The 23,462-nt window shown below is 32.3% G+C and overlaps 1 protein-coding gene across 10 annotated transcripts in view; it reads right to left on the minus strand.

The window, feature by feature from the left end:
- Positions 1-23,462, minus strand: part of SUPT20H (SPT20 homolog, SAGA complex component) — a 40,096-nt gene that overhangs the window by 9,639 nt on the left and 6,995 nt on the right. For 4 of the 10 annotated variants that reach the window (XM_081310195.1, XM_081310196.1, XM_081310198.1 and 1 more), the window contains exons 6-22: positions 21,190-21,319; positions 20,209-20,312; positions 17,390-17,506; positions 17,218-17,271; positions 15,092-15,231; positions 12,869-13,025; positions 12,727-12,783; positions 10,878-10,949; positions 9,492-9,649; positions 8,482-8,508; positions 7,946-7,978; positions 6,428-6,545; positions 5,828-5,930; positions 5,384-5,542; positions 3,364-3,670; positions 2,727-2,881; positions 568-623 (exon numbers count right to left, since the gene is read on the minus strand). In XM_081310195.1, the coding sequence (XP_081166321.1) occupies positions 568-623; positions 2,727-2,881; positions 3,364-3,670; positions 5,384-5,542; positions 5,828-5,930; positions 6,428-6,545; positions 7,946-7,978; positions 8,482-8,508; positions 9,492-9,649; positions 10,878-10,949; positions 12,727-12,783; positions 12,869-13,025; positions 15,092-15,231; positions 17,218-17,271; positions 17,390-17,506; positions 20,209-20,312; positions 21,190-21,319 (1,947 nt within the window). The remainder of the gene's footprint in view (positions 1-567; positions 624-2,726; positions 2,882-3,363; positions 3,671-5,383; positions 5,543-5,827; positions 5,931-6,427; positions 6,546-7,945; positions 7,979-8,481; positions 8,509-9,491; positions 9,650-10,877; positions 10,950-12,726; positions 12,784-12,868; positions 13,026-15,091; positions 15,232-17,217; positions 17,272-17,389; positions 17,507-20,208; positions 20,313-21,189; positions 21,320-23,462) is intronic. The other 6 variants (XM_081310197.1, XM_081310199.1, XM_081310194.1 and 3 more) reach the window with 3 other exon arrangements.

Here is a 23,462-nt window from a genome sequence, read left to right on the forward strand (position 1 = left end):
GTCCACAATGTGTACTAAACTCTTTATATTCTACCTTTCTTTATGAGTATGCTGACACAACAACATGTACAAGAAAGGCAAAGCTTCATCATTAGATACATATTACAACACAACAAATGTTTGTTTACAGAATGACCAATAAGGTAATTGCCACTGCATTGAGAAATCATACTTTCCTTGGGAAAAGAATACATATCCATTTTTAAAATCTCCATTCAAGCACAAACTATTGTAAGCAAACGGTATAATATATGTATACATAAATTATCTGTTGAGAAATTAGTAAGTTATCTACTACCATTGTCATAAATAAGTGCATTCCTGGGTAAATGTAAACTCTCTCCATTCAAACAGATAGTTCTAGATAAGGCAGGGCTGCTGGAGTCAAAGGAAGTGGGGTCTAAAAAGTGCTGATTCTTTCTCCTTATTCACCTGACTACAGAAAGGTAGCAATAGCCATAGCTTTAGAAGATTCTGAAGAGACCTCAAAATTTCAAATGCTAATAGGTAGATCATATAAAAAAAAAAGTATATAAACTTTAATCAAAAATGATGCTTCAGTTTTACCTGGAGTAGATTTAAAGGCCTGAGACTTGAAGTATTGTTTAAACCAAATGGAACACCTGTTAAATAAAACTCATGGTTATAATGGAATTAAAATTTTATTACTTATGAAAATAATCTATACATCAGTAAAGACAAACATATTTAATATCCTTTCTCCATGATACTCTTATTTTCCATACTTCTAAAAATATCTTAAAATCAAAAAAGCACATTTTCTTCAAAATTTCAAAACTAAGATTTTATTCAAAGATAAGGAATATAGGATGTACATTATATTCTATATCTCAGAAACAGACTTATTTTTCACTATTCTGACTGATGGCTGAACAACAGTAATCCTGAATTATGGGGACACCATCAATACAAAACTATCACTGTTGTGCAAATATATTTCAGTTACTGGCATCTATTTACACTTCTCAGTACCACGTAATGTGTATATATTATAATAATCTTATCTCTGAAAACTGAAGTACAAAAGCAAATAATCAGAATGCTAAAGAATGCTGACTATTTGTTAAGGATCAAAACTTAACTGTCAGGAAACAATGCTCTGTTAATTCTGAACTTATTCCTCAAAATCAGGGACAAAACATAGAGCACATCTTAGCTGGGTGCAGTGGTACATATTCGTAATCTTAAGAGACTCAGCAGGTGGAAGCAGGAGGATTATAAGTTCTAGGCTAGACTCAGTATATTATTGAGACTCTCAGCAACTTAGTGAGACCCTGTCTCAAAATAAAAAAATTTAAAAACCCAGGGATGTAGCATAGTGGTAAAGTGCCCCTGGTTCAATCCCCAATGCTAAAAACAAAATACTCTCCCTTATTTACTACATCAATCTGAACGCTAATTAAAAAATGTATCTATTCTCCGATAATTTTATTAAAAAAAAGATGAGAGCCAAGAAATTCATGATACTATCAAGCATTGTGTAAGTAACTGAAAAAGTATAATCAAATTATAAAAGGATAAAATTGGCTATCCTTTTCAGGAAAAATCCTTGTGAAAAGAAATGGATTAAATAAACTATCACTGTTGTGCAAATACATTTCAGGTACTGGCGTCTATTTAAATTTCTCAGTGCTATGCGGTACATAAAGGTGGATGACATTGGTATGGTCTTTCTAGCTTACCAAAGACAGTTTCACAATTCATTTATTTCTAATAAAACCAACTGAAGTTAAAATAATTTTACTCCCATTTTAAAGCAGATGAAACTTAGGCTAAGGAATAAAAAATAAAATGAATTCTCGAAGGTCCCACATTTAGCCATTGGAGCCATTCATAATTAGTACATCTAATAGAATTACATATCAATATACATATTCTAAATTCAAGATTTGATTCTAACTCCAGGGCTTTTGCTACTAGAGCACATTTGTGCTTTTTGAAATAAGAATATAAGCTAGAATTAGGAAATCATGTTAACATGTTTAAACTATATTCTTGGAGTTCTCTTTCTTCATAATTCAAAAGTTTTGATAAATTTTTCTACACTGTTTTCTTATTAAATTTCCTCAACTACTCCAATAAAAATACCACAATGAATACTACTACTACTACTACTATAAATGATGACTATTTTTGAATGCATGTCTCAGACATAGCTTTAGCACTTCATCTTTTTTAACTCATTTAATCTTTATAACCACCAGGCAAATAATTATTGCTATCCCCATTTTACTTAGAAGGAAAATGAGGCACAAGGATAATTTCCCAAGATTACTCAACAGTAAGTTGCCCAACTTGATTTCAAACTGAGGCAATTCAGCTCCAGAATGCAGGCTGTTAGCTACCATACTATGTTGACGCTCTTGAACAACATATATTTTTAAAAAACATTTATTTTCCCTGGAATATGACTACATTGATAGCAATAAAGCTAGCAAAATTAATTTTATTATAATGTTTAGGAAGCAAAAGATATAATGTGCAAAGACTTACAGGTTTACCAAGTTTCTCCACAGAGGCTTATTGTTAAGTAGTTTTCAATTCAGCTATTATTAATTTTAAAGGCTTTTGAAATGAAATACCTGGGGTATGTCACAAAATAATGACATTAAATGTCTTTAGTAATAACCTTAAAATAACATTGTTAAATTTAGCATGTACTTAAATTTTTTTTTTTTTAGAGGTTATTATTCCAATATTCTGACCTGCTTGAGAAGCTGCCTGCATTGCACTGGGCAATGCATTTGGTAGCAGACCTCCTGAGGGTAGAAGGCCACTCAGGTTTATTCCTGCAGGAGTTATGGCACCAGTATTACAGCCCAGCATGGGGTTTGAACCACTCATCAAAGCCTGGGCCCCACTGCAGGAGAACAAGACAAAGCATTAAACTTGCACTGTAAACAAGAAATCAAAAATCAGCCACATATTTCCTCAGATTAAAAAACAACAAACTACAAAACAAACTCAACTAGTTATTTCTCTACCTCAGTTTCTAGGTTTGGTGTCATCTTAACGACATAAAGTGACAGCTAAATTAAGTTTTGAGTATATATCAAGATTTTAAAATATAATTTAGAGAAGTAAAGTGCTAAGCAAGGGATTAAAAGATGTTAAGAGGATAAAATGAAAGTCCAGGCTGCTGTCAATATGAAATATCTTAATGTAGGTAACAGGAATTTCTAAAATGAAAACATACATGTGAGGCAGCTTCTGTCCATACCTATGCTATTCTCTTTCAGTTTGAGTAATACGCTATTCTTAATTTCACAAATATGAATTTAAATTGGTCAGACTATCTCTACAAAAGAAAAAAAAGAAATCAGGACATCACTGCAAACTTACCAAACAGAGCCCACTACATTGATGAAGTTAAGTCCAGCAGTGTTTGCCATGACCTGGGTGGCCGTGGTTCCTGTAGTTATAGATGTTACCATGGTGGAAAGAGGAATGGTCGTTACAGGCATTGCCTGGCTCAGAGACTTTTGCTGCTGAGCAAACTGAGTTAACAAAGTGGGCTGAGGGGTGAAGCCTGAATCTTGGGGAGTAGGGGTGGCTGAAGGGGTACTAGGAGTTGAACTCTGAGCATCAGGAGGGTGTGGGGTCGATGAAGGGGTTGGTGTAGGAGTAGATGGCTTAGGAGTTCCAGATCCTGCTCATTGAGAAAAATAAAAATTGCTAGTTTGTTATAAATGGCCAGTCCTTTTTAAAATAAGGTTAATGGAATCTTACTTAGCACTGACAATTTGTTCCAGTTTTTTTTTTTTTAAGCAGTTAACTGCAAGTGTTAATTTCTACACATGATACATGAGTGTTGCTACACTCAATTACAATTAAGGATGCAGTATATCACCTAAAAATCCCATCCAAGATGCTAATAGAGTAACAGTAAAAATATACATTTGTATTCTACCACAATACCCATTTAAAAGTTAGTTTCCCACATGCTGCCTTTGGCCTAAAAAGTTCAAAAGGAATTCAAATTAATTTTTGTTATTCATGATCTCACTAATTCAAGACTTCTTTTAAAAATACTGCTTATTTAGTGTAACAGTCTGAGATAAACATTTAATAAATTACATATGGTTAACAATCTTATTTGGCACCTAAATATATGTATTTAAGTCCTAACACATCAAGTTTATCCTGACAAACAAATTTACAAAAAACAGTAGCAAAGCAAATATTTGATAGATAATACTGCATCTTTAACAGTAACTGTGTACTTCTGTTTAAATGTAGAATGTTTAGAAAATCTGTTGTGAATGAAGTATGCACAGTTTATCAATTAAAAAAAAAATGAAAACAAAAAACAAAAACCAAAAAGTAAAACCAAAAGCTCTTGAGGTGTTTTCTTTTTTAGCTTTCATGTCCTGCAGAAAGAAAGGAAAGAAATGTGAATGTCCAGAAGCTGTCACTCCACCCTTACTTAAAGTAACAACTGTGTGCAGTAGATTACCATAATCCATACCCACAACATAAGTAGTGTGAATAGACTTTCAGAAAATTTATATATTTTTCTTTGTGCAAAACAAGAAGGCAGAAAAATGACACCTTTTGAGCTATCAAGATGAAGATGTTTATATCTAATGCAAAGACCATCCTATCACTGTGCAGTGTACTAAAACTTTCAGCACGTGATTATCTATTAAAAAATCTAAAAAACTGGAATGCTTTTTTCCCAAATTGATACATGAAACACTCTTATTTATTAATTTGAAGAGATTCTCCAAAACTAATTCCTACATTCTTGTATAACTCTTCTTCATGTTAAAAAAAAAAAAGAAACCAGTAGTAAAAATTACACTTTAATGTCTATAGAATAATGCTTCAGGATAATCACATTTTAGTAACTGACAACAATTTATAAAAGATTATAGAAGTGTTTTTGAAATATTGGTTTTCAATTTATTATATCATCACCTTGAAACCAGTTGGCTTCTTACATATACAAAGGTAGGACCTGTAGCAACAACTCTTAATGACATTTTTTTTTTTCCGTATCAGTCACATAGTATACATAAAATGTAAAAATGATCCTAGGGTACACTGAAATAAAAAATATTTTGGTTTCTTATTGCCCACGTGTAACTACCAGATTATTTTTTTTAAGGAGAGGTGTAGGTTGCAAGTCTAAAAGGAAAGTATACTCAGAGTGCATACATAGATACAGAAAAACAAATACAATTACAATAAAACACAGTACATACAATCAACATGAGCTCTGCCTGATGCTTCTTGCAACTTATACATTTTGAATACACAGTACATGCAGATTTCACTTTCACAGGTTGAAAAAAGTTGTCTTAAAACACTAATGCAAAAGCTTATAATAATTTAATGAAGAATTAAGTTTATGACTCACTTTGTGATGAGCTGGCAGGTGACAGGGCAGCTGGAGAAAGCATGCTAACTTGACTGAGATCCATGGATGACTTCCGAGAAAGACTTGGTGGCTTAGAAGATGGAGGAGGAGTTGGAGATTTAAGAAAGCTGCTGGCCTGCTGTGGTGTAAAATAATTACCTAAGAAGAACATAAAAGTTATTTCTTACAATTATAATCCAAAATTCCATAAATTTTACTTTTTTAGTTGATAGATTTTTATTTTATTTATTTATACATGGTGCTGAGAATTGAACCCAGTGTCTCACACATGCCACACAAGTGCACTACCACTGAGCCCCATCCCCAGCCCCCAAAATTTTAGAAACCAAAGTATGAAGTAGTTTTTTTTTTTTTTTTACAAAAGAGGTTACAATTGTATGTTTCCCACTACTCTACATTATACGAAACTAAGAATTTAAATACCTGATGAACTATTTCCTGAGCTTGAGGGAAGTTTGATGGGTGGAGGTCGATGTTTTACTCCTTTCCCCAATACTGAAGACTGAACTGAACCGGTCTCAGGCTGCTACAAGAGCAACAACAAATATACTTGTTAAAATTAGAATTACTATCACCATACTCCAAGATGAAAAGAATTTATCAACTTTACAAAGTGATCTTACTGGTTACAGACTTAACATCAGGTTTTTACACAGGAATATAATTTTACATGTGATCCATGAAATATTTTACAGCACACATATAGGATGAGGTAAAGACTTCAGAGTAATAGAATAATGAGAAAAAGTCTGAGAAAGAGTAGAATAGAAAGATAAAGGCAAAACTTCTAACCTCTTTATTTTTCTAAGAAAATAACAACTGTTGAGGCCAGATGATTAGCACAAAGGTGTTCATTATACTTTCCTCTATGTCTACTTTGAAATACTTTGATCATAAAAAGTCAAGTAATTTAAAAAAGTAAATTCAAAACTAAAACTCCCCCTAAACCCTCAAAATAGGATCCTTAGATTTCTCAGATCTAATAATCAATTAGGTATAAAAAGTATCAATAACCAAACATACTTCTGTTTCTTTTCCTGGAGAAAGCTGACTCAGACTGGCTGAGCCACTAGAGATGTGCGACATCTTGACTGGACACTTAGCTTCATTCTGGATCAATTCCTGATATTGATTAACAACTCTGAAATATCAGGAGAAAATAGGTATAGGTAAGGATTTAGCTAACCCTGTTTTTTTGGGTGGGTGGGAGTGGGGTGGAGATTCCCAGCGATTGAATTCAGAAGCACTTGGCCACTGACTCACATCCCCAGCCCTAATTTTTTTTTTTTATTTAGAGACAGGGTCTCACTGAATTGCTTAGTGCCTTGCCATTGTTGAGGCTAGCCTCAAACTCATGATTCTCCTGTCTCAGCCTCCTGAGCTGCTGGGATTACAGATGTGTGCCACTGTACCTGGCCGTTAACCCTGTTTTTAACACAAATTTATTATGTAATAAATGAGTGATGTTATTATTGGAAAAAAAAATATTCCACCTAACTGAACACAAAAATTAAAATTAGGCAATTTATCTTTGAGTTAAAAGTGCATTCTTCTAATCTTTTAAATGAAAAGTTAATGTGTAAAATATTTTGCTAATTAATAGTCTAAAGCTGTATTTTCAACAGAGAAATTATAAGGAACAATTTAACCAATAAGCAGTAAAGAAAGTACTCATTTTGCCTTTCTGTTAGATTTGGATTAAATAAAGTATTATCAAGAAACCATTTTCCTTAGTTATAGCAGATTATCTATGTTTTTCTTTTAATTTAAAATAAAACTAGCTGAGCATGGTGGTACATGCCTGTAATCTCAACTGTTTATGAGGCTGAGGGGAGGAGGATGGCAAGATTAAGGCTATTTTCGGCAACATAGCCAGATCCTGTCTCAAAAAAAAAAAAAAAAAAAAATAAGAAAGGACTGAGATAAAGTGCCCCTGGGTTCAAACCTTAATACCAAAAACAAAACAAAACAAAAAGCCCCTATATTTTAAACATAATTCTTTTAATTATTTTCTTAATTCTATGAGAAAAACACCCTAGATACTTAAAGTATCAGGAAAAAGCACTTGTGTCTTGCAATCTCATCCCATAAAAATTACAATTCTTTTTTTTTAAAAAAGAGATTCATTTTTTTTAAAATGGGCCTTTATTTTGTTCATTTATTTATATGCAGTGCTGATAATCAAACCCAGTGCCTCACATATGTCAGGCAAGTGCTCTACCACTGAGCCATAACCCCAGCTCCAAAAAAAAAATAACAATTCTTAATAGTCTAATATACCACATCTTATCAGTGATCCTAGGATCACAGGATTTTGAAGTGAGAAAAAAACCTTAAGACTTTTCATTGTTCAATAATCTAATTTTACATCTGGGGCCCACAAATATTAAATGATGTTATAGTCAAACAATTAAAGGCATAACTAAAATAAAAGTTTATGACTCATAATATAGATCAAATAATCTATCCTATAAAGGTAAAAAAGTTTTTCATATCTATCCTGCCCAAAATGAAAAGATGAAAAAATACATTTTGTTTTACCTCTCAGCATCAGTCTTTGACCCAATAATGAACCTAAAATGTTAAAGAGACAAAAAGGATTAAATAAATGTCTTAAGAGGCCCCAAGATTAGTTTTGTGCCTTTTCTTATTTTAGTCATGATAATATTATAAACTGATTTTAAATCATTAAAATGTCTGAAAACATTTAAAGTTATGAAGCAAACTGTTACATGCATTATGACATAGTCACGTGATAAATTTGGCTGATTTAACTTAAGGAAATGTATTTTTGTCAGAAGAATTATTTATGAAATATAATCTGGGCTAGAAATCACTAAGTACTAGACGTGCCATAATAAAATCATTGAACTACTGTGCAAAGGCCTTTGGTGTTCTTTGCTCAATCTTCAATTCTGGAAATCATTCTTATTATCTTTACAGTAGGACCTTAGGATATTTTTCAGACAAAGAAGATGGTTTATTGCCAATTCAAATAATTATCTTTACCAAATCTTTTTTTAAAAGTTTGACATTTATTATGACCTCTTAACAGATTAAAATGGTTTTTAAATTACCAATTTGAATGATCATCTGTGGATGAGCTGAAATATAAAATGAAAAAAAAAAGCTTGATTAATGCAACTGAAACTGTGATTTCATAGTTTTTAAATAAGGTTATTTATGAATACAGAATAATTGGAAGATAATAATCATGCAGCATTTTCCCAGAAACCCCCTTATGTAATGGCCAAAGATTCAAATTGTCTTCCTGTCAAACAAAGTATTAGTTGGATTTTGGACGAATTTTTCACAAGAAAACATATATTATACCTTTGTACTCCAGAAAAACTTACAAATTTTAAATAAGCAATGTAAGTCTTTATAGGAAGATTTTTAAAGCATGTAATCAAAATAACTAATCTTTGTATTCTTTTAGCTGAGGAATCCCTGACTACTACTTTCTATTCTTATTGACTTTATTTTAGGTATTGGTGACATTGCTCCACAGACCAGGTCCCCGCCTTTTTTTGCTCAGATGCTGTTTTTGCTTCTTTTCAAAGCAGTATCAATAAAATTAAAAAACAAAATGACTCTGCTTGCTTTGGCAGTACACATACTAAAAAACAAAATGATTTAAATTGTAAAGTGCCCTAGGGTTTAATCCCAAGTATGAAATAAAGCCATAATGTGTATATAAGATCAGCAATAAAATAAAAAAAAGAAAACTAAACACTGACACTCTGTGCTAAATATGCATAGCACATATATTTTGGAAGATTAACTATATAAACTGCCAACATAAATATACCAAGAAGGATATCTCAGGAAGATCCTTTAGAGCTAACATAAAAATAATTGTACCATGGGGGTTTTAAAAAAAGTAACTATCATTATTTTAAAAAACTCTGACAACATGGCAACTACAATATAAACTTACTCACATCAGTGCTACATATAAGAGTTATATAATTAACTAACAACTGAATCCTCAAAGGCAAATTTGTATTCATTAATAATTCAACAGCAGTTGCTAAATAAATTCTGGTTGACTGATTTTGTCCATTACATATTTAACAGAACTCACTGGGATGGAGACATCTGGCTGTCACTTTCTTCATCTGCTTTACATGGCTGTATTTTACCATAGTAAAGTGGATCACCAAGTGACTGCAAGATGGTCAGCTTTGTTTTCTGATACTGATTACCAGCTTCACATTCAAATACATAATCATCTTTTACATCCTGAAAAACATAGGGCATCCCAAACAAAACCTTCTCAAGCAAGCAATCAGAATTAGCAAAAGTTGGAAATAAATGATACTCTAAAGTCTGGCAATAGAAAGACACATGGAACTTAAACTATAGAAATGTTTAAGTCTGCCTAATAAAGCTCAGAATGGTTCTTTTCTGATAAAGTATAAACATATATGTTAGGTATGAACATGTAATGATACTAATAAATGATCAATAACATTACTTATTAATATACATAATCAAAATCCTAAATAATCAAAATGCTAACAATAAACATTCATTGAATACTGTTCTTAACACTGTATAGGTACTGCTTCATGTAATCTTCACCACTATTACCTCCATGCTAAAGATGAAGGAAATGAGGAGAGATCCTCCACCCTGTATTTTAAACCTTAGTGCTGCCCTGCCACTCTATGTTCTACAGGGAGGTATGGGATTTTTATATGGTACTTTAGGAATGAGAGTTCCAATGGAATAAGCCTGAGAAAAATATGGCCGAATTCCATATATTGGAGATACATATGTCTATATGTAACTTGGATGAAAAAATAGAGGATAAAATTTCGAAAACAGATCTGTTTTTGTCATAGCCTATCCTGTCACACATAAAATATTCCTACGTACAAAACATCTCTTTTATTATTTCACTCCTAGGATTCATCTAATTTAATACATTATGCCTACTTTTCCCTTTAAAAAGCTGTTATTGCAGTTAGAAAATATTAAAACTTTTCCATTAAAAAACATCCTCAGATGAATGTATTAATTCATAAAAGAAATCAAATAAGGACTAACAACATGCAACCAAAAGTAAAAATGCAGTTCTGCATTAAAATTTTTCTTAAAACAGAAACCATATAGACAAAACAGTTATTCTCTAATTTACTGAACCTGTTGGGAGAAGTGGTGCATGGCTATAATCCCAGAGATCTGGGAGGCTAAGGCAGGAGGATCTCGGAGGCCAGTCTTAGCAATTTAGCAAGGCTCTCGGTAACTTAATGAGACCCTGTCTCAAAATTAAAAATAAAAAGGGCTGGACATATGGCTGAATGAGCACCTCTGAGTTCAATCCCTAGAAAGTTCTTTTTCTTCTTCTTCTTTTTTTTTTTTAAGGTCCCAGGTTAAAAGCAATGTTTAATAAATTTATGTTTAGTAAATTCAGATCTCAGATTACAAACAACATCATTAAGACAGACTAGCAAAGACTACTTACATGGGCTGGCCAAATTGTTGGTTGTGAGTCATCTGATTTGATAGATTTTTCCACTTTAGCATATTTCTCCACCTAAACAATCAAGACAACAGTTACAATGGGATCAGTTTTCAGACTGAATAGAACAATGTAACTCAATAATATAACCGACATAAGAATTCTTGAATCATTATAATATACCAAATAATTATGTTTACTAGTTTAAAATTCTCCTGTTATTTTATAAAAACATGGTTAATACAAATCAAATTAGAATATCTTCAGCTATTATATAAATTTAATAAACACAGCTGTGTTTCTGCCTCTATTTTTTATTCCATAAGATGAATCACATTTGTTGTTTAGAGACTTTCCTTTAGGAAAACTAGAATATCAAGAGTTAAAATTCAGGATCTTGTCTTTTTTGGCAGGGTTTTAAATGAATAGGAGTTATCATGTATTCGTGGTAATACACAAACTATAAGGAGATTAGGAAAGATAAAATATTAAAATTGAAAAGATGTTTTAATTTTTTTCTACTTTCTAGTCATAATTGGGCAATATATTCTGCATTCATAAGACTGTGAACTAAATATTCTCACCATCTCGGTAACCATGATCTTAAGAAAAATTTGAGGTTGAGGTGTAGCTGAATGGTAGAGCTTGTGCTCAGCATACACAAGGACCACCCAAAAAAACCCTCAAAACAAAAAAGGAAAAAGTAATTTAGATTCACCTGAGTACCTATTTAAAATACAGATTTTTATGTTCCTCTCTTAGAGATCTCAATTAAGTAGGTCTGAAGTAGGGTTTGAAACCTGTATGTCTGATATCCTATATGATTCTGTTGACTGAGCCAGACTGAGAAACTTTGTTATTAGGGCACTGCTGTTTAAAGTTGTGGTCTACAGGCCTTACAACATAAACTAGAGGCTTGTGAAAATGGCAGCATCTCAGTTCCAGCCCAGACCTGAAACAGAACGTGGATGTTTTTTAACTGTAATGCTGAGGATTGAACCTACAGTCTCATGCACAATGCTCTACCACTGAACTATATATCTTGAGAATCAACAATTCAATAAATTCTCCAGGTAATATATACATTAAAACTTGAGAAATACTGCTTTAGACGCCTACCCTTCCCTCCAAAGTTAAATTTCACCATTTTTACAACTTACACTAATGATCTATTCTCAGAGTTGTATACACACTCTATAGATGCTATTGTGTTTTTGCTTTGGACAACTTTTTACAAAATCTTAATAAGAACAGTGCATGTACTAACCAAGGAAGATATGAGAGAATAGCAAATATATGAAAAGAATACAATTGTAAAGAAGTGGGTGAATAATAAAAAGAACACACACAAAAAAAACCAGAAAAGTAAAATATAGACCCTTTTCACAATATTCCTCTCATATCTTAAATCATTTATAGTTGATGTGCATTATGGACCAGTAAAGAATATTGCCTAAGATTGTTCCTAATTTTGGCCACTGCTCCAAAATTAATAAACTCAACCAGATTCAGAAAAAAAAAGCATCATTAGAAAATTATGAAGAAATACCAAAAAAAAAAAAAAAAAAAAAACAAAACAACAACAACAAAACAGAGACATTTCATGTATATTATGTTATACCATATTTTTCCACATTTTTTGGAATTTTTTTTGTAATTGTGGCTCCAAACATAGAAAGGGTTATGTTCTGATATAACAATGTGAAGAAAATACACCTTTTAAAAATGAGCAATTTATTAAATAAATCAATTATTGAGATAGACAGTACTAACTATCAAGGATCAAATTTAGAAACTTATGCAGACAAAAAAAAAAAAAAAAAAAAAAAAAGCAATTATGGAACTGACTTACATCCACTTCAGAAGGAATGGCCAAATTACAGGGACTCCTTTTCCACATATCTACACACTAAAAAGTGAAAAACAGTATAAATATACCAAAAATTCAAAAAGGCAAGTTTTCTGGTATGGTAATGTTGATTTAAAATACTTACATTTCCTGCTTTAGAAATTTTGAGGTCATAATGCTGACCTGCTTTTCTTTCCTTTCGTTTCTGTAAAAAATCCAGTAACCTCAGCTGAGGAGGAGGTGGACAATGAGACAGGTCTTGCTGCCGATTCAGAGAGGACCTGGAATATCTCTTGAAACACCTGCAATATTAAAAAATTTGAACTAAACAAAGGTAATAAACTCACAATATACATATGGGTTTAAACTAGCAAGCACTGATTATGTAATTAAATCATATCCAAGCAATGTCCTTGGCACTGGTAAAATAAAAATGAGCAAGACAGATAAAATTCCCATTATCGTGAGGCTAGCTAATAGTCTAGAGAGGGAGAGAGATGTTCAATTCCCAAGTAAACAGATAATTTTAGATTTTAGGGAATGATAAGCAGTAGGAGAAAAATTAGAATTCTGTGGTGTATAAGTTACAAGGAGGGCAATACCTAGGGAAGGGAAGAACCCTCTGAAGAAATGAAATAAGTTAAGTACAAATGAAGGAACTAGTCATAGAAAGACCTGGATAGGGAGAATTATTTCAGATCCACGCATGTAAGAAGCTGGAAGTCATCACTGCATCCTAACAAGTAAAAGACTTAATAAACCCAAAAACCAACAATTCTTTGATCTATCAAAGAGGTGAGGTCACAGGACAAATCACTGTCCCCAAATTTGGAGAATAGGCCAATTGAAACATCTTGGCTTGCTGAGGAACAAACTTCCTTGGTAACCAGTGCTGGGGGCACTGTAACCTAAAGTTAACTCATCAATTACTGGAGGCTCAGCATGGTCAAGTATGAGATTAAAACTATGGGGAGATCCAGTCACTGGGAGGCCACACACTTTTTTGAGTTTTATCTCTAAGAGGTTAAAGAGGTCTCACAGTAAATAATGGAGAAAAATCTCATTCTCCCCACAAGGAAAGGGCAAAGAAAAAAATTTTTTTTAAAATTTTTGTACTAGAGATTAAACCCAAGAGTGCTTTACCACTGGGCTACACATATGCAGCTCTTTTAATTTTTTTTTTTTTTTGTATTTTGAGATAGGGTCTTGCTAACTCATTAAAGCCAGCCTTGAACTTTCGATCCTCATAGCTGGGATTACAGGCATGCACCACCATGCCCAGAGAAAAGGAATCATTTTGAAAGATGGGAGAAAAAGTATTTGAAGCAGAGAGAATAATTTTAAAAGGTACTACAATGGGAAAAATTCTGATCTGTTTCAGAAACAGAAAACTAGGTTTAACTAAAGCACTAAAGGTTAGGTAAGATTAGAGATCAAGGCAAGAATCTTACAGACCAATAGTAATGTATTTAGATTTAATGTGAAGTGCAATGCTTTGGGGGAAGTTTTATTAAGGGGCTTAAGTTTAAGTATGATCTAGTTTACTTGAATGGCAAACAGACTGGGAGGGAATAAAGGCTGAAACAGAAAAATCAATTATAAATTTATTAGAGGGGGAAGATGATGGTGGTTTGAAATAAGGTATGGGCAACAGGCCTGGAGAGATATAGACAGAGATACAAAGAAGCTACAGAACTGCCAATAAATCCTATATGGATTTACTCCAATATTTCCAATGCTGTAAACTTTTTCTCTTAATATACTATTTGTAGTAAATTATGAAACTTAGAAAATGGGTATATTTTTGAACCTTTTCGAATCTGAAGTTTCAAAGTGAATAATCCAAATAATTTCATAAAAAATAGTTAATGATGGGCCAACCATTCCCTTAGCCCAAATATGCATTCTTTTGTTAAGTAGAAGAAATAACTAAAACATAAGACAAATTGCTATGTTATAAGAGAAATAGATTTCTAAAGCTGCTATTTTCTCAAATCTTAAAAAAAAAAAAACCCTGTTTCCTCAAAAGTAAAATTAACAAAAACTAAACTGGTTATTGAATATCAGAAAGTAATTAAGAAATTATTCTTTTGTTCACACTTGGTCTCTTCTCAGCTTCTCTACATTTTTGGTAAACAGACTACAAATTTACAGTAAGTTCTTTTAACAGACTAGAAAATATATTACAGGAGCAAATATTACAAATTCAAAACACATAAAACAATATGAAAATACCTATTTTCCAATTTAAAAAAAAAAATCAAGAGCACTTATTCCCTTGAAGAGAAAATCACTATAAATAGCAAAATTTAGAGCTATTTATCAAATAGCTTGATATTGATTCACTCTTTTCCCCAAAGGCAATTACCGTTTCATTGGGCGAGTATTCATTTTTTGCCTATTATAGAGCAGTCTGTTTGCAGTACAAGTTACTGCAATCGAAGGATCAAGACACAGTGGTTCAGCTGTAGCTAGAATCAGTTGGCTTTCAAGTAAAAGTTTGTCTTCCTGAAATGTATAAAAGCATATGTCAGTATCGGACTAAAATAATCATACATATTTAAGCTAGAAATATTGTCTGGAACTCTATTAAAGATCACAGTAAAACACAGTAAATCAAGTTCCAAAATTAGTGTGTAAACTTTGGAACTTGACAATGTAAAATAACTCTTACTGCAATTCATTATCTGTATAACTGTATGAAATGGTTAATTATAAAAATGAATATTCATCAATTCAACATTTATTTACTTAATACCTAAAACATGTTAGGTTCTAAGATTTGGGAATAAAAGCCATGAACAAAATAGATGAAATCCTCTGCCCTTATGAAGCTTACAAGGTCATGATGGATTACAGTTCTTTCAGTAACTGAAAAGGAACACTCCCATTCTAAACTCAGCTTGACTACTTAATAATAATAAAAAAATGACTATATTAACACTGGCAAATTCTATATATCCATGTCCAAATCCAAAGAAGATACAGCCTTTTTTTTTTTTTTTTTGTGGTACCAGGGATTGAACTCAGGAGCACTCAACTACTGAGCCACATCACCAGCCCTTTTTGTGTTTTATTTAGAAACAGAGTCTCACTGAGTTGCTTAGCAGTCTCGCCTTTTTCCTGAGCCTGGTTTTGAACTCTCGATCATGCTGTCTCAGTCTCCAGGCTTTTTACTAGTATCACATAACTTTACTGAATCCTATTCTTCTGTTTAACAATTTAAATTTTTATTAATTATAATACTTTTTTTTTCCACCACTGGGGATCAGAGAAAACAGGGCTTCAAACACATTAGACAAGAACTCTGCTGCTAACCCCAGACCTGCTATAATAATTCTTTTAAAGTCAAGTAAGTAAATTAATATTGCTGAAAACTAAAACTTTTGAAAAATTTTTTTGTTTCACTCAACTTTTTATTATGGAATCTTCTACACACAAAAGGAAAAGTGTGATGACTTAATTTCATTTAATGAAATTTACTTTGTTTTTGTTTTGCTGGAAAAATTTAAAATACATCTTGGAAGTTGCATTATTTCACATGGGAGTTTTATTTTTTTAATGTCTACCATTTCTCTTACACTAATTTAGTTGCAATTTCCCTAAAGAATCTTCCCTCAGATACTATCTAGCTGCCTAAAATAGTTTATACAGAAATAATAGAATAAATATTATACTCTCTACTTTCTCAATTCTCAGAATAGGAACATCCATAAATGTTAACCAATGAAGATTATGCTTGAATATTTTTAAAACCTTAGAGATGAAAAAATAATACATCAAATTAAAACACAACACTTAACGGTTACAGATGAATTCTTATTTTATAATCACATTTCAAAGACAGAATAATTTTCTTTATTAATTATTCCTCTCTAAATTAGCAGAGAAATAAGTAAATACCCTTATAACTAGACATCTCACAAACACTGCTGAGCCAAACCTCAGGAGCAGGAGAGGTCCCCTAGTGCCAAAACAACCAGTAAAAATGGGAAAAGACAAACTAAATAAAAAGATAAAAGAACTAAGTTTCACATTACACATCAGGTCAGCCTAACTGGGATCTCAGTCATAAGCAATTGGGACCAAGTCATTAAAGTTCCTCGAGGGATTTACTGCATATACAAAGATACCCTTAACTTCTAAAACTCATAAAAGAAGCCCAGTTTTTTGCAGGAAGAACTTAATACATGAGTAAAAATATGAGCACAAAGTAGCTTTTACTTAATATTTACCCTATAGTTTGCTCATTTGGAATTAAAAAACAAAGCAACAGGGCTGGGGCTATGGCTCAACAGTAGCACACTTGCCTGGCATGCGTGAGGTACTGGGTTCAATTCTTAGCACCACATATAAATAAATAAATAAGGTCTATCAACAACTTAAAAAATATATATATATATAATATATATATATATTATATTATATATATAATATAATATATATTATATTATATTATATATATATATATAAACAAAAACCAAAACAACAAACCTGGGTCCATTTATGGTTATCACTTGTTATTGAATGGACATCACAGATTAAAGTCTGGAAAAAATAAAATTTTAAAAAATCCATTAACATATATTTACACAAACATATAAATACTTAATAAATAAGACTAACTAAAATTTTAAAAACCACTTTCTAATTAAACATTACTTACCTGCATTGTTGGACGTAAAAGAATGTGCCTACTTTGGTAACCAGGAGATTTCATATTACTGAATTGCCTGTAGTCACGAATTTCTGCTATGACACATCCACAATGAAAAATATTAACCTGTTTAGAATAAAAATATTCAAGCAAATGTCATTTTTTCAACAACCTATGTAAGTATTTTGTACTAAATGTTTCACATTCTTTCAATTTTTATACATTATTTCTGGCCACTCCTATATTCTTGGTTTCTAGTTATAGACTGATGCATCTACAATATCAACAGATCAACTTTTGACATTTTCACATTAGTGGAGTTACAGATCCTTGGATTGTATTTGGTCCTTATTAATAAAAGGAGGAAAGCCAACTATAAATTCAAATTAAAAACCACCTATTTCTACACCCAAATACAAGAGCCCCTAAGGATGACTTCCATGGTCACATTCACACCATCATGTTTTTCATCCATTTAGAACTTTTAGACTGGGACTTTCATGTTACCTGTCAGTCATACCTGTGTTCAATCTTTTTAACAAGTATTTATTGACCAAGTACAATGTATACTCTGACAGGAATTATTCAAAAAGCTTCACAGATACAGTGGTAAGACAACTCTTACTCTCAGCATAGAAAGACAGGTAGTAAACAAGATAATTTTAGACAGTGATAACTGCTTTAAAGAAAATAAAATAAAAACCTCTCTGAGAGGAGTGAGTTTCAGCTGAAACCTGAATCACAAGAATGATCCAGGGCAAACCACTCTAGTGAGAAATAGCAGAGAAAATGCCTTCCAATAGGAATAAGCTTGGTTTGATTTCGTACAGAAAGAAGACAAGGCAGGTTGGAGTGTAGTGAGTAAAAATCAGAAGATGAAGGCAAACAGGAAAGCAGAGATTTTGTGCAGTTAAGAGTGCATAGAGAGGAGGATTTTACTTTTCCATTTTTGCTTTATAAACCTTATCTGGCTCTCTGTGATTTTAGAATGAAAGCAGGAAGTTTAGGAAGGGAACCATGGCATATCATGACCAGTTTAAAGAGAGAGATGATATTTGCTGATGGACTGAAGATGGAAGGAGAGGGTAAGGTCATCCATTAGAATGAAAGAGACTAGTGATAAAATGAGATTGGGAAGTAAAATAAAAAGTTCTGTGTTCATCAGGTTAAGTTTGGGGAACTTATATATCCAAGTAAATATGTAAGTATAAAGCTTGGTGGAATGATCATGATAACAGACATATAAGCATGGGATTAAGTAACATTTTAAAAACAAAAGGAACTGAGATTACCTTGGGAGACTGTTAATTAAAGCACAGAGGGCCTAGGACAGAACTATGAAACACACATATTTACAGGTGGAACAAAGATGATGCAAAGAGAATTGGAGGAATAGGTAAAGAAGAAAAAAAACCAGAAATATGATATCGCAGAAGCCCAAAGAAGGGCATTTCAAGAAGAAAATAGTTATTTGCATTGAACTTTGCTAAGAGATCAATTTAGAACATAAGACTGATCAATTGATTCCCTGCCATGGGGATCACTGTTGATTTGACAAAACAGGTTCTATAGAATGTAGATGTTAAAATGCCAAAAAGGTGAGTAGAGAAAAGAGTGGAATATGATAGAAAGGAGACAATGACTATACACAACTCTGATTAGTTTTGCTATCAGGAGAAGGAGAATTATAAAGCAATAGCAGGAGAAGGAATTGGGGTCAAGATAGAATTTTTTAAAGTTGAGAATACAGAATATTTGCATTCTGAATCTAACAGAGAAGAAAAAACATAGAGAAGAGAGTTTATAATTGTAAGTCCTAGAAAAAGGAAGGACCTAGAAAACAAATGAAGGAACATCTTAGGAATAGCATTTGTTTATTTTAATAGAAAGGCAAAGGAAACGTGTAGAGACAGACATAAAGTGATTTTGGTCAACTAGTCTTAGGAGAAAAATGGGAATTCTCATTTGAAGTTGTTTCTTTCCTCTCAGTGAAGTATCCAATATATTAAAGAGACCCTATATTAAAATAGTACATAAAGAAGGGCTGGGGCTGTAACTTAGTGGTAGAATACCCCTGAATTCAATCCCTAATACCATAAAAAAAGAGAGAAAAACCAACTACAGATGTAAAGACCAGTTTTTGGTTCCCAATTTAAAAAACTTTCATAAATAGCCAAAGAAGCCAGGCACAGTGACCCCCCACTCATAATCCCAGTTGGCTCAGGAGGACTACAAGTTCAAAGCCAGCATCAACAACTTAGGCCCTAAGCAACTTAGCAAGACTATCTCAAAAGGGCTGAGGATGTGGCCCAATGGTTAAGCACCCCTGGGTTCAATGCCTGGTTACCACTCCTCCACACCCAAATAGTCAAGAGTAGTTTCTTATATATTTTCTTGATTGTAACTATAGGGAGATTTCAATCAATAATCTAAATGTTATAGCCAATTTTAAAAGAACTGACTAAATCTGTACATTTCGGTACAGCAAAAATTTTAAATATTCCATAGTAAATCAATTTCTAAATAATGATGTATAATGTCTCATTTCGAGTTCTAAACACTGTTGGGAACAGTGGTAAAGATTAAATATCATTTATCACAAAATAAGCATATGGTCCTTTAGATTCATATAAAATTTGCATACGTATATACTAAAAAAAACCACAGAGTTTTAAAAACTTATTTTAGAGACTGGGTTCTGCTATGTTGCCAAAGCTGGCCTCTAACTCACAGCTCAAGAGTTCTTCCTGCCTCAGGCTTCTGAGTAACTGGAGTACAGGCATAAATCATGTACCAGCAGGACATTTTAAAGAGAAAAAAATTTATACCTGAGATTTTTCTAAAAGATCAACCAAAATAGGAGGTAATTCTTCTGCATCTAAGTATTCAAGTAATTCCCCTTCTTCATAAGGCAGTCGAATGGTTTCAGAATCTTAATTTTAAAACATAAAAGTATATAAAAATGATTAGACTCACCAAAAGGCTTCTCAATAAATAAGTAAAGCCAAAGGCTCTCCTAATGACCTTTAAACCTTATAAATAAACCACATTTACTAAAAAACTTGTTAACTATACTGTATATAACACTTCAGAAAAGAGGAGGACAAAACCCTGACATTTTGGAAAAACATCTGGCATAACATCACAATAAATCACAGTCAGCAGTAATCATAAATGATAAAACTCCAAGATCAAAGAAAATGAAAGTTCACTGAAGACTAATGTCTGAAAATTAGAATGACAATTTGGTACCTCATCTGACCAAAGAAAAGAATTCTCTTGGTATTACATTTTAATTAATTTTCAACACAAGAAAAAATTCTTGACTAGCGTGACTTCCTTATAAAACTCAAGTTATTATACAATATGAATTTTAAGAGACTCTTTAGTTAAATCTGAGTATATTTTAAAACTCAAAAGGCAGTGAGTCTGATTAATTTTGAAGTTTTAGACTCAATAATATATAAAAATGTACATACCTTAAGATACCTTATACTATCTTAAAATATTGTTCAGCAACTGAACAAAAGGAAATTTTGATATTATTTAAAAATCATGTCTTTCTCGAAGACAAATTAGAATACTTTTCAAATGCATGTTCAGGAAGGATAATCATAAGTATTAGAGTAATTTCTTACATTCTACCAAAAGTCATAAAGAAAATTTTAAGATAAAAATGTGCTTTTACCACTAAGTCATCATTGGTTCAAAGGACAAACCACTGAGCAGGTTAAGAAACTAATTTTAAAAAGCAGCACATCCTGCCTGGCAGAGGTATTTTGTGTCATTTATACTTTGTAGTGTCTTACCTGATCCATTTTTTCCCCTGAGCATCAGAGAATATCCCTCATTTCCTGGATATAGATTGACCACTAAACACGACAAAGTCTCTTGCATAACAAGCTTCTCTAACAAGTTCACATTTCTTCTTAATTTCTGCTTTAAAAGAGGCAAAGCTGATGACAATAATCCATTATAACTTTGAAAAATAATGTTATGAATTGACAAAATCCTATCTGAATAATCTTTTGGCACTTCTTCCACATTATAATCCTGAATATATGGGGAAGATCATATGCTATGGCCACTATTCATAGAAAGCAATGTAGACTTGTTTCTACTACTGTATTTTAGAAAATTAATTCATGTCAAAAAGAAAACTGGTATAACCTAGAAAACAATAAAAACAAACATAAAATATGTACTTTCAAATATATAAATAGAAAGTAAAAATCTTAAAAACCTCAATTATTTTAAAAAATCCATTAGGAAATATAATGCACATACATCAAAATCAACAATTTTAGAAAGATGTATGATTAACCTAGTTAAGTCCCATTGTTCCAGATGTCAAACAGCTATAAATACTTAAATTGAGTGGGTTATGGATGATTTCCAACCATTTTAAAGTATTTGGGATAATTTTGTTGAAATATTAAAATTGAAAACTTGGGACTTAATGGGCTATCCAATCGTAGATTCTTGTAGGTTGAATAATTTCTTTCATCAAATCTTATTTAGGAAAGATACTTGAGCCAACAGAATATTTGTTTTTTGTAGAATAAAAAAAAAAAACAGTTTTGAGTACCTTATATTTAACTGCATAACAATATACTAACATTAAACTGAAAGAATTATAAATTCCTATCGTCATATTATAAGAACTCTATGCAATCCGAAAATGAAAACACAAAAGGCAGACAACTCTTAACCACTTTGATTTAAAGCCAGGTGCAGTGGAACACGCCTGTAATCCCAGCAGCTCAGGAGGCTGAGGTGAGAGGTTGGCAAGTTCAAGGTCAGCCTTAGCAACTTAGCAAGAAACTGTCTCAAAATAAAATTTTTAAAAAAGGGCTGGGGATGTGATCATTGGTTAAGCACCCCTGGATTCAACACCTGATACAAAAAACAAAAAACCCTAAAAATTTTTAGTATTTTGAGGATAGAGAAAACCTTCATAATTTGAGTTAAGGCAAAAATAAATTCTGATAGCATGTGTACTTCTTAAAAAAAATATGTTGATTCCCAGTTAAGACTACGAGTTGAAAATTCCTTTCTTTAAAGGCCACATAGTATTTTAGGCTTGTGAGCCATATTGTCTGGGTTCTCAATTATTCAATTCTGCCTTTGTATTTCAAACGCAGTTATGGACAAATGTAAACAAATGAGTGTGATGAGTTCCGGTAAAGATTCATTTATGAAAAGATGAAGTGGGTCAGAGAATCTTTTGACATATATACGTATCTCCCCTATCTTAGTTCTGTCTTGGAGGTGATAGATGTGCACTTGTACTGATTGTGCCAATGGTTTCATGGGAGTATATATAAGTTATGCATGTAAAAACATGAAAATGTAGACTTTAGACATATATAATACATTGCTATGTCACATGTGCTTCAATAAAACATATGAAAAACATACCACAAGATTTATTTATAAATTTAATCAATGTAAAGAGTTTAAAACTTAGGTCAGACATGCTAACTTTTTTGGGAGGAGGGGGATACTGAAGATTAAACCCATAGCACTTAACCACTGAGACATATCTCAGCTCTTTTTATTTTTTATTTTGAGACAGGGCCTTGCTAAGTTGTGGAAGCTAGTTTTGACCTTGCAATCCTCCTGCCTCAGGCTCCAGAGTCATTGGGATTACAGATATGCACTACCACACTCAGCAATATTCATTTTTGAATTAAAGACAGAACAGAAGTTCATAGAACCCTTTAAGGTCCTTCTAACTTGAGAGTTCAAAAGGTATCAAGAAGTTAATTTTATCATGTTCCTATAGCAGACACCTTTATGTTAAATAAATATGAATTAAACAGGTCATAAGCATATTTTGTGACCAAATTCACTTTTTATTACAACATCTGAATTTCCTATATGTTCTGTAATAGTTTTTGACTTTCTAGTGCAAATCACCAAGAGGAAATAGGTTACTTTTCTCCTACCTTAAGTTTACAAATCACCTCTTCAGGGAAAGAAACAGCAAAAGATACATACTATGGCTTTGCTCATGACTTGCCAGTGAGATATTCTGCTTTCAGTTAACACTGTCTCCTATTCCTACCTCAGCAGGTGA

Source organism: Spermophilus citellus (genome assembly GCF_964194105.1).
Source record: "Spermophilus citellus genome assembly, chromosome: 1".
NCBI lineage: Eukaryota > Metazoa > Chordata > Mammalia > Rodentia > Sciuridae > Spermophilus > Spermophilus citellus.